The sequence below is a fragment of the Neolamprologus multifasciatus genome, chromosome 4 (assembly GCF_963576455.1).
Source record: "Neolamprologus multifasciatus chromosome 4, fNeoMul1.2, whole genome shotgun sequence".
Taxonomy (NCBI): Eukaryota; Metazoa; Chordata; class Actinopteri; order Cichliformes; family Cichlidae; genus Neolamprologus; species Neolamprologus multifasciatus.
In genome coordinates, this window is record NC_140442.1 from 28,175,962 (window position 1) to 28,188,935 (window position 12,974).

Sequence of the window (12,974 nt, forward strand, 5' to 3'; positions counted from 1 at the left end):
TTTAAGTTTTTTGCAAAAGGTTTTTCTGGTTTTAAGTTTTGCTGGTGGAAACTTGGATCATTGCGTTTCTTTGCCTCTTTACATATGAATTCACAGAAGTACTCAAAGGGTGGGAAACAGCCTTGGTTGTTCTCTTTCTATTGAGAGCCGTGTGACATCCACCTCTCCTGAAGTCCATGTGTTGGGTGAATTTGCTTGGGGGCAAGAAGTGGTTGGTAATTTTTGTGGACTGGGAGATAGCTTGGTATCCATTTGAGATCGTACATATTCATTTGTACGTTCTAATTTTACACTTTCTGATGGAGATTTTCTACTCTCAGGTTCTTCTTGTATAGCTTCAGCTTCCTCTAGCTGCTTCAGCGACAGCAGCATCAGCTTCCCTCTGTAATGTTAACACTTCTAATTCTGCATCTATTTTTGCCTTTTCCAGTTCGCTTTGAGCTTTTTCAACTTTTAACTGTGCTTCTTTTGTTGCATAGCATGCTCTCACCTTGGCAGCCTCTGCTTTAGCTTGAGCACGGGCAGCGCTTACTGCTGATCCAGATGAGCGGCTGGTCCTTAAACTGCGTGCAGACTTGTTACTTGATGCCATTTTGACCGTGATGAATCATCAGTAGGCGCCTTTTCACTGTAGTGTTTTCAACGAGGATGTTGGTGACACCGAGTTAAACCACAAATGAAGACCCTGGAGTTTAGTTGCAGCTTGTTTAATTGTCTCCATGAACATGTGGTGAAAACTGAAATGACAGAAAATAAACTCCATCTCAACAGGCAGAAGCATATTTACATCAATAAAGTGCATTACTCTCACTAAAACATTCATGTTAGCAAAATATACATTAATATCCAAAGTTATCTGTATAAACTGTCATATAAAGTGACTTACGGCGTTCCAGCCTGATAATTTGGAGTAGATGGCATTTGATTACATCTCCATACTGCCTTTAGCATGAGGAGCCTGTTTCTCAAAACCGAGTGCTTGACCAAAACCGGAAGTGCCCTGCCAGAACAGGAAATACATTTTAGCGATATTTTCCTTTTAACTAAAACGTATGTAAAGTATAAATTATTCATTTTAACAACACATATTAATTTTTTAATGGAAAATCTTTTTAGAATTATTTATTTCAAACTTATGAACCTATTTATTCAGAGAAATGCCTTAAGGGCAACACAGTGACGTCATTCAAGGTTAAAACCGCAAAGAATTCTGGGAACTCATGGCAAGAGGTACTAGCGCACGCAGGCTTTCAATTAAAATCAGTTACACAGCGATAAAAAGAAACACAAAAAAATGGCAAGAAGCTGTTGTATCATTAACTGCAATAGCCGGTCGCATGACAGACACGGGAAGCCGACGGGTAAAGAGATCGCTTGTTATCAGATTACGTCGTTGAAGAGAAATTGTTCGAGCCATGTTTCCGAAGTAACAAACAGGCAACGGATGGCCTGGATTGCAGCCATTCAAAGACCAAATATAACGTCCCAGAACACTCCAGCTCACATGTTAGTCTGCTTCAAGCATTTCCACAAAGGTCAGTCTTCTCTTGCAGTTAATACGTCATTTTTCATAACATAATTGGTGATATAGGTTACAAGCAAGTCTGGCGCTGAACAGAAATTGTCGCGCTATGCTCCTTTGTTTATTGTGCATAAATAGTGAATTGTCCTGACACAATATTGCGTTTCGCTTCTGTTATTACCATGGTACATTGACAAAAACATATACTTTTATTCACAGGATGAAACAGGTTTTTTTGTATCACTAATTGCACAGTACGATTACAGCATAGAATATTATTGTCACTGCTACATTTCTGTGATGCGAACCAGAAATTATTTCCACTACTAATTAATTACCGTTGAGCTCAAAGGTCCTATTAATAAACGGTTAACGAATGTGTATTTATGGAGACGATTTGTGAGACTGGTAAACTTATGATACGTACGATGGTCTTTCGTTCTACACGGTGCATTTCAAGGTCCTGTACCCATGCGTTGGTAAACTGTACCTGGGCTTGTTGCAGTGACCTGAAGTTACTAAACTTCATGAGTGTATGCACTCACTCCAAGTGCATACACTCAACCGTATAATTATAAATATGAGCGTGGTGAAAGTTGGGCAGCACGCTAACGTCTTTTGTCCACTCTGTGCGCTTGTAAGGGTCTAACCCTTTCACTCCTTTGATTTTTTTTCTCCTTTTCTTTGACTTTTCATCAAGTCTGTCTTTGTACGGACCGGCATTGTTCTCCTTCGTTTTGTACATAACTTTTTTGGGGGACAAAGAAAAAGCAAGAAGGTATTGGAACCAGAGAATGAACGTTTTGTGGTGCTGCAAATGCTTGCATTTGATGCGGTACTTGGATTGTTTTGCCACGAGTTCCCGGCATGCAATGCGCGAAAGTCACGTGGTCTGTCAATCTCTATACACCGGCCAATTACAACCACACTCTTTGGTCCACCTGCTCCGAGGTTTTGGTGTTGCATATGTGAAGTCTTATCAAAGTGTCTGGAATGTAACAGCCAGCTTTCCCTTTAGTTTGCTTCTTGAGTGACCTAGACGAGGTCACTAAAGAGATGAGATTGCTAAGATGACTCTCCTTATGATCTGGAAAAATAAAAAGAACCTTAATATTAACCAATATAGAGACCATTTGTTGGACCACATAAGCCTTGATACAGCCTCTGCTGCCACAACAGATCAATCTCTCTGGGCTCCTTTGATCAGCTCCATCACCTAGTTGGGGTGGGGGTTGTCGCGGTTTTGTTCTTCTTGTTCATTGTTGTTGATGAGTGTGGTTTTTTTTCTGTTGGTTGTTGCTGTGGTTTCTCTGCTGTGTTATTGTTTTTTTCAGCAGTGTTTGAAGCAGATTTTCAGTGGGTTTTTTTCTCTCCCTTTCTGTATCCATCTCCTTCTGTTAACTTTCTCCCCAACTTCTGTTTCTTTCTTCTTTTTCTTTTCCATCCCCGGTCTCGTCCACTGTGATTGTAATGACTCAGAATAAAAAAAATTCTTATAAAGTTCTAAATATGACTATCAAGTGGGGAAAGTAAATTTGTTGGGGATTAAATCTATGACAATTACCAGGAAATCACATACCAGCAATAACAACTTTTCAATATATTGTATTATTTAATTGTGTTTAGCTGCTGCAGGTGGAGAAAACCAATGAAAGAGCGAAGAGAGTATAATAAGATTTGACAGGTTGGTTGGAACTTAGCAGAAAAGAGTGTTCTATAAACATAAATGTTTTTATAAATCCTTACATTACAGAGATGCAAAATGATTATTTCTCAAAGGATTGAGAGCAAAAAGAGAAGTAGAAAGGACGAAGATCCCCAACACAAAACCACATTTGAATGCTGCTTAGCATCTTTATAGAAATTCAGAAAGATTTAAATGAAATTGAGGATAGAAAGCCAGAGCTATTCAAATGCTTCGAACAAAGGCGGAGTCTATGCTAAAGAAAAGCTTTGACAAGTATCACAGTCCATGATTATCTCACAGACTTGATAAAAAAAGCATCATCAGGAGACTCTGAGCTTCAAAGGTTCCACATTATCTGCTGCCAAGGTGAGTACTGCTGTAGAAACTGATACACAGTGTAATGAATGGTTTAACCTGCTGAGAGTATATCACCTATTTATGCCCCCACTTCACTAGAAAAGACTGTTCAAGTTGTTAACCAATTTCTTTTTTTTTCTTTAAGTTAAACGTTTACAAGATTTACAAAGTTTACTGTTTTAGTTATTTGTACCATACATGATTAAGGCATGTGAAAGTCTCGTAGGATGACATCAAACAAGTACATTAGGTAAAATATTGAGTTGATTAAGTAATATTACTGAGACTAAATGTCAGTTACATTTATACAGTTCTTGTTTAATCCAAGACTCATCCACATTTCCTAACATCATCATCTGTCCTACATTGTCATTGCTCAGAGAGACACTTGACTACTTCATCAGTGAAACATGGCTGCGCAAAAAACTGCAATCTCCTTCTCTGTGACCCTTTTCCTTTTTGTTACAGTGTCAATGCATCCTAAGGAAGATGTGCCTTCTCATCCCTCTGCTGCTTTTTATTTCTCCTGTCTGTGGGGATCTGTTAAACTTTAAACTTTACTCTGGGTCTTACATGACAAATTGGACAAATGCCCAGACCTTCTGCAGGAAGCACCACACTGACCTGATCACAATCAGAAATGAACAAGAGAACACATTTTTCACATCTGGAGGCTGGATCGGATTATATCGAGCTAATGCAAGTACATGGAAATGGTCCAGAGGAGACGAGATAGCTAGCTTCATCAAGTGGGGTCATTCTCGTAAGTAACATGTTTTCAAGCTCAAGTATTAATCTTAGAATAACACCTGTTTATGTGTGAGAGCAAATTATTGATTCTTATTAGATTGTGCAAGATCACATTTGTTGATATTAACATTAGTGTGTTATTTGCTGTTGGGAACAGTAAATAACAGTGTCTCTTTGCTTCTTCTTTCAGATGCAGATCGATATGGAGACTGTGTATTCAAGCATGATGGTGTATGGTGGAGTTGTGGTTGCCATTACAGTCATTCTTTCATGTGTTATGATGAGAAACTGGTTTTGGTGAAGGAGAATAAGATGTGGGAGGAGGCATTAAACCACTGCAGGTCTCTGGGTGCAGTGGACACAAATGATCCCAACTCTCCCTACAGGAACCATCGCTATGACCTGGTCACACTGATCACTACTGATGACCACACCTATGCACGGGAGAGAGCACAACAAGCTACCACTGATGAGGTTGGACAGTTTCCTACAGCGTATGCGTGTTGGTGAGAAACTCATACACCATGTTTACAATTGTCTCTGTGTTCATTGTTGGCAGGTGTGGACGGGCCTGTGTAACCTGGCTGGTGAGTGGCTGTGGGTGGGTGGAGAACAGATGCAATATGAAAATATTCCAAGCTGCCCGACTAATGGTTTTTGTGGCGTCCTCGAGAAGAGTGGTACTGCATCCTATGGCATAAGAAACTGTCAGCAGAGAAGGAACTTCTTCTGTTACATAAAGCCATAAAGCCACTTACTCAAGTTCTGTATGTTTGTATATAAGGATTTTCTTTGCAATGGCTCTTACTTAAGTTTGACTACTTGTTTAAAGATATTTCTAAATTACTTCAAACTTTTGATCACTATTATATGCACTATTTTACTGGGAATGTTATACTAGTTACTGCAAGATGTGTGTTTATTATGTCATTACAATTTATTAGAAAGTTTAGCCAACCAGCATTTCATCTGTAAACCTAATACATGTTGTGTAAACAATAAATTGTGTAAAAGTCTTGTGATTCTATTTAACTGTATTGAGCTTATGACAGGTGATGGATAAATGGTGGACTACAAAAATATATATATTAGTTGTTTAGCGTGTCTGTACTTAGGAAGGTAAAACTAGTGATCTTTTAATTGGAAGGTTGGTAGTACAGTGGACTGGTTCTAGATAGGCATATGTGAGGTGGCAGACAGAAATGTAATGTGGCAGATGGACAAAGGATTTTCTACTCACTGCCAAATACAGGTGATACTTTCGCCTCTGCTGTTACTGCCCCAGTATGGGCTCAAATTGTGGTCATAAATATTTTGTACTTGTAAATCAGGATATGTATGTGTAAAAAAGATTTGTGTGTGGACTTAGCCAAAAAATAGGTGTGAAACTCTACACTCAAGTTTTAAGTTACAAGTACAAATTCTGACCCTATTTTTCTTCCTTTCATCTGATTGGCCAATGTCATGTCAATCACAAATTTAACTATCCAATCAGACAACAGACTATGGTTATACATAGTTCTGCTATACGTCACACACACAGTTTACTTAGTTCCGCTTTTTCTGTTTGGTTTCCTGTGTTTTATTAATATGCCTATGCAGCTCTGCACTAACTTCCTGTTCTCTGCACAAGACATGCAGTCTCCTACTACTCTGTGACGTTTGGCACACATTCTAACTCACAAGGGCGATTGTCTACACTGGCCTCTATAAAACAATATAACCAGAAAATAAGGATTAATTATATATATATTTATCTTGTAACAATCCTTTTAACCAAATGCCCTACTCTAAACTGTTCTTCTCTACACCTCTGGAAGTAAATGGTAAATGGACTGGTTCTTATATAGCACTTTTCTACTCTTCTAAGCACTCAAAGTGCTTTACACAACTTGTGCTTTCACCCATTCACACCCATTTGCACAAGCACATTTTTCTAGGTGCTTTCTAAGTAATATTCACACACACTCATACTCTTATGGATGCATCGGAGAGCAATTTGGGGTTAGTATCTTGCCCACGGATATTTGGCATGCAGCCTAGGGGAAACCAGAAATCGAACCACCAACCTTCCGATCAGTAGATGACCTGCTCTACCGCCTGAGCGGTAACTCAGGCGGAAGTCCAATATCATCTCTTTTGTCTTTGTGACATTGAGAGTGAGATGGTTCTCTTGCCCCAGTGTGAATGGGCGCTGACCTCCCTGTAAGCCATCTCATCACCTTTGGAGATAAGACCCACCTCTGTTGTGTCATCCGTCCATTTTGGAAAAGTTTTGACTTCTGTTTTGATCATATTTGTTATCCCAGCATCATTAAGGAGGTTATGTCTTTGGTCATGTCCTTCTCCCTCTAAACACGATAGCTTGAAAAGTTGTTAATGAATTTTGATAGAAGATTGTTGGGGTGTAAAGTGGGTTCATGCTAATGAGCCATTAAACTCTGGCTTACATCCAGCAAGGTATTCAAGGTAAAATAGTGATTTATTTGAAAATTGACAAAAAGCTATATAACATAGAAACTATGATTCTTGGTGTGGTGAGCAATGTTCCCTCTAATTTTTCATGTGTCTGAGCGAACACACAAACACCCTGAGCGGTATCTTGGACCACTGTGAGCAACAGCAGACGTGTGCTCTGTGGTCACGCCAGCATCGAATCCATCCAAGTTACATGGTTTATTAAAATAATCAAATTACAGCATTTATGTTAGACTACTTTTAATTAACTGCTTTAGCCCACTTACAATAAAAATTAGTAAATAAATCTTGTTCATGACCTGTGTAGTATGTTAACACCATTGGAAGTAAAAATAACTTGAACTCCAATTTTGAAAACACAACTTCCTCTTTTTTATTTTTATTTTTTATAAAGCTCTGACTTGTATTATGAGTCTGTGGTCTGGGAGAGAGTCCTGTAACTCTCTGTCTGCAACATACAGTATATAATGACCAATGTTGGGCAATTAATTATATAGTTACTTCTTCAAAAAAAGAGTTATGCAAACAAAGATTTTGTAGCTGATTACCTAAAAATGCGCCCAAGGCGTTTTTTTTTTGTTTGTTTTTTTTTAAATAAACATTTCAAACTATTTACAGAACAATCAGCTGTTCTGCATGAAATTTGATGCCACACAAATTATTTGTGCCACTCCAAAAAATAATTTCTGTCCACTATGAGATAAAGGAGAACAACAGCCTGATACCTGCAGGCCCGACAACAGGAGATGTATCACTGCTGTAACACCTGTAACATTCAGCAGTCGCCTCGTTGTTCTGACACACACAACAAAACTATTGACTACACTACACACTAACTACACAAGATTTGCGCTAAACGTTGCAAATCTCTCACATCTCAAAACACCGCCGTCACTCCTAAAACTTCCCCCTTCCTAAACCACTAAATGCCATGTTGCCATATCATTTTTTGATTGGTCGACATGGTACATTTTTCCACCAATAGGAAAGGGTGGGGGTTTTTAGGTTTTGTTTTTGCTCACAGGCGGAGAGTGCTTTCGAGCGTTTTCCTTATAAAATGACGTTTGTACCGTTTCTTCGTGCAGTAAATATAAACAACGATAGTATTCAGGAAGAAAACCAAACATTGCAGATATTTTATCATAACTCTGGTTTTACGTGGCCGATCAACACAATTTAAAAACTGGTATAAAGTCCACACTTTTTCCGTCAGTTGTTCCGTCTGTCCTGCTCACATCTCCAATGGTTGTACACATTGTCATTAACATGGTTTCACTCCACATCAGCCACGCCGCTTTGCTAGCTAAAACATCTGTCACAGCGTGTCGACGTTGATTAGCTGCGTATATACGCATGTGAATCGCATTATTGGCTGGACTATGGGATAAGGTGGCATCGTTCTAATTCCATACGGGAGCAGCCAGTCACTTACTGACTAACACTGCAAAACAGAATTGTCAGAGTATTAATTTTAATTTCAATTCAGGTTAGATTTTTTTTTGTGCGCAACGCAGATTTTCTGCGTAGAGACCGTGCCAGCAGGGCGCAATTGCGCACACACGCAGCTTAGAGGGAACATTGGTGGTGGGTATTGTATTGAAAGTACCATATAAAGATTTAAAATATGTCACATTTGACCTTTGACCTCTCCTTCAAGCCAACATCAAACTGCAGGTTAAAGTGACATTAACATTATATTAAGGTATCGAAAACCACCTTACCTTTCTTCTTTTGGAACACAAAATAAACTCATTAATTAGTAATAAACGTTTTTCACTTGATATTTATTAGTAAACATTTAAACACATTTGTACAAAAGATTGAAATGATCTCCAGTAATCTGGTTTCTGTTTCAGGAAAGGTTAATTCAACTCTTTCTACATGTACACAGCAATTTTGGGAAAGCATAGGTTCACTGTGCAATTTGGTTTTCCAGAAGTTTTAGATCACCAAATTGAGTTTTTGAAAAATGCTTTTCCTGGTTGAATGTTTTCAGAATGTCTGTGGAAAATAAAAATAAACACTGGCTTGCAGTGTCAAAGGTCAGCGCCATTATCCCCTTTATGATGTCAGCGCCATTATCCCCTTTATGATGTCAGACTGTGCAATAAATTGCAGGTAGGCTTCTAGTTGGCCAACATTTCTACATGGTTAGAGTTGACTTGGCGTGCTCTTGACAGTGCTGGACATTGTTTTTATGTTTTCATCTCTATGTGGAGGAAATGAGGAGCCAGAGAGACAAAAAAAAGTAATGGTTTACACAAGTTACATTAATTACCAATATCATTGGCTGGTTCCTGTTTAACTGTTTGCATTCAGCGTTTGTTATTTTTGAGGGAAAAATGCCTTGCATCCATCATGCCACTCCAAAGTGTTTTTATAATACTTAATAGAGATGGCACGATACCACTTTTTTATGTCCGATACCGATACCGATATCATAAATTTGGATATCTGCCGATACCGATATGAATCCGATATAGTGTGTTTTTTAATCAATAAAACGTTTTTTTAATATCTTGCTGCATTTTGTATAAGTTTATACTCAAGTTTAAATAAATAACTAAAGCTATTCTGTTATACCTGTATGTAAAAAATACACTGCACTATATTTCATAGTTCAGCAACACTGATCAATCTAATAAACTTAAACCTGCTCCATCCTCCCTATTCTGGTATTTTAAAGAGTACTTAGCAGAAATATTAAGCAACCTAACTAATAGGGTTGCAAACTCCCAGCAAAAAAAAATAGGGAACCACCCTCCACCTCATGATGCTTAATCGATGTAATCAAATTTAATTTGATGCAGGGGGAAAATGCACAGAAATAAATTATTTTTCAAGAATAATTAAATAGATTCAACATCTTTCTTCAACAGAATTGCAGACTGCACAGATGGCATCTTCCCAAAGGAAAAAGTACTATAGCTTACTAGGGTATATTAGACTTAACAGTTACTATATACAGTAATGGACTTCTATATATTTTACATCAGATTAAAACTTTGGGTGTAAGATTCAGATAATTATTTATTAAAAGCTCGACATTTTAAATGAGAATAAGAAAGAAAAGTATGTCTTTGTGCCCCCTTTTGCCTGTTCATGCCCTATTGGCCCCCCTGGCTACACTTTGCTAGATCCGCCCCTGCACAGTTACCAGCCGTCAGCTACGTAGAAAAAGACCCTGGTGTAGAAAATAATATTAAATAAATTCTAACAACAGCTTATCAAGCTTAATAGTGCTGCTGTTGTTCAGCCGCTGGTTTCCTCTTTTTGGTGAGAAGTGGGCCAAAAACAAAGAAGAGAGACGGACTCGCAACAGAAAAGCCGATCAGCTGATCATTGATCTGTTTCACGATTGAAGTAGCAGCAGGAGAGAGAGAGAGAGAGAGAGAGGCAGTCGCTCCATATATCTGTTGTTAAGCTTAACATGGGAATGCTTTACAAACATTCAGAGATGAACTTACACACTTGCTTTACTTCTCTCTGGGAAAACTTCCTCGGAGATGAAATGCTGGTATGCTAGCAAGGCTACAAATACACACAGCGGCTCTATCACGTGATGCATACTGCTGCAACGTGCTACGGTTATGAGACGAGTTACGCCTTGTAGCAAGCTTTGTGAGGTGCTTTTTTGATATTTAATGGATCGGATTACATTTTTTATTTCTCGCCGATATCCGATCCAGTAATTTGGGTCAGTATCGGACCGATACCGATACGTAATATCGGATCGGTCCATCTCTAATACTTAACTTATAAAATATAAAAATATTAAATATAAAAGTGCACATGAATAATTGAGGCTTTAAGCACCTAAAAACATGCAGAAAGAAGAAAAATAATCACAAATAATTATAATTGAATCATTTATTCTGTAGAGGCAGAAGCATCGCTAATAGCAGCCTTACAAAATAATTCCAAGGTTCAACACTGATTCACCGTCTAATTCACCGCATGACTGCAAAGATTTTGTTGTTTTGCCTTCAGGAAAGTCTATTATTGCAAGATCATCAAATCTTTCTGTGATTTGATGATTGTTACGGTGAAAAAAATCGAATATTGCATTCATGACATTTCATTGAAAAAAAAGCACACAGTGAGGTTTTGGAATGTCCTCAAGAGTAATGATGGTTTTATTCCAGCATATTCAGACGTCACATGTATAGCTGCCAGGCAAGAATCTGCTTTTCTGAAGCCATCTTTAAAAACTAGAGCATAAATATAAATGTTATTTACAAAGACTGACTAAAAACTGCTCCCCTAACACAGCCTAAAGAACCAGACTCTGTTCACTGTTAAACACCAAATTTTCTTATATCGCTGAGCGATTGTGCATCAAAATACTGAGTAGCTGCCACATAAAATACATGAAATTAAAAAATAAATACAATGATTTGTTTTAGTTCAGTTGGCACTGTGGAAACTGTGACAAGTACGGTGGCCTGAGAGTGACACTACAACTGAAGGGCAAAAACAAAGACAGACAAAAGACAACACACTGTGTTGACATTCAAATGGTCAAAATACTGTTTTACATTTATTTTGATGTAGGTCAGCTGCTGTGGTCTTCACTCTCAGGCTACCACTGACATGTCTCATACTGTAAATACGAGGGGGGGAGCATCATTCCTTCTATATGATTGTGTATCTACATTCTATCTACAAACTTTTTACAGCTCACGCAAGAAATACAAAAAAAAAAAAAAAAAAAATCACAGACACATCAAAATTAAAAGTGCTAACTGAGAATGACAGGATGAGTGAAACAGAATAACTCATTCTGGTGAAAGAAAGCTTTGTACAATGACTTCAATGTACTGTTTCACAGCTTGTGTTTGTTTGATTTCTTCCTGATGTGTGCACTTTTATTCCATATTCTTGACACTCTGCATGTTTAGTTGGTCCAAACTGAACTCTAGGTCTAGATCCACCTATAACAGCCTGCAGAGGCTGTGTGCTGCTGTGCAGCCACACACCTTTGCAAACATATTTGGTCCTAGAAGTTATCAGCATAAATGATGCACAGTTAAATATCAGTCATTCAGGACACAAGCATATCACTACATGTTCACTATATGTGTATGTGACAAATAAATTTGTATTTGTTTATCTCATTGACCAATAATTTCTATCATAGTTTTCCTAAAACATGATGACAACTAAATAAAAAAGAATGCTCGAGGAGAAAAACTATGACAAAGTGTATTGACACTGTTCTCATCGAATATATATTGGGCAGAAAGGAGGCGATCCAATCAGATATAATCTCTTCCTCAGTCAGGTTAGTTGTGCGTATTTCATCTGCCGCTGACTAACAGGGTAAGTTGGAGGGAAGCTCCCTGTTTGTCATGAAAACAAAACAAAATGTCAACACTTGAGTAGAAGAGAAGATGAGACAAAGACATAAAGTGGATATTGAGGAAAATAAGATGCTCTGTAACCGTTTGGAGCAACTCTTACTGGTAAAATACAACATACTTATATTTAAGTGAAGTCACTCAACTTCAGGATTAGCCTACTGTACTCTTATGATACTTAGTCGACTAAAACTACAGTAAAATTAAAAGAGGTTAGAAGCTTAAAATACATCTACAACTAAATGGTGTTGTAGTTAAAAGACTGAAACTCAAAACTAGCTGTCAAAATGTTACTGAGTGGGTTGACTGAATTCTTACAGGAATTTTAAGTGTCTGCGAACAATTATTAAATTTGGAATATGATGAGAAACCTTTACAGAAATCAAATAGAAAATCATCAAGTAAATGGTTATGTTTTAAATCAGGCCTGTAGGGTTTTAGATAACACCCTGGGTCAACACACCTGAATCAAATGATTAGTTCATTACCAGGCCTCTGGAGAACTTCAAGACATGTTGATTTAAAGAATTAAATTGAATTAAAGAGGGTTCAGGTTTAGTAAGAGAACCATGAGAAGAGGCCAGCATTATGAGTAAATCATGATTTAAGAAAAACAGTTAACAGTTCACTGAATGCAGCGCTCCAGATTTCTCATTTATTTCTTTGTCCTATTTTTTTCAGCACCTGCTCCATAGGATGAAGAGGATATTCGTTGATTCTTTTTTGTTCTCTAAATCATAGTTTAATCCATGTGACCCACCCAGTATGCTACTTATTGAAAAACTGTTAAAGAAGCGACTGTGCGGCACACTGAAACAAA

The 12,974-nt window shown here is 37.8% G+C and overlaps 1 protein-coding gene across 1 annotated transcript; it reads left to right on the forward strand.

The window, feature by feature from the left end:
- The first annotated feature begins 729 nt into the window (after positions 1 to 729).
- LOC146520733 (macrophage mannose receptor 1-like) lies at positions 730 to 5,382 on the forward strand. Its single transcript, XM_085158092.1, has 4 exons — positions 730 to 3,575; positions 4,035 to 4,329; positions 4,507 to 4,790; positions 4,876 to 5,382. The coding sequence occupies exons 2-4, from the start codon at positions 4,056 to 4,058 to the stop codon at positions 5,062 to 5,064; spliced, it is 747 nt and encodes a 248-aa protein (XP_085014218.1). The 5' UTR covers positions 730 to 3,575; positions 4,035 to 4,055; the 3' UTR covers positions 5,065 to 5,382.
- Positions 5,383 to 12,974: the final 7,592 nt, after the last annotated feature.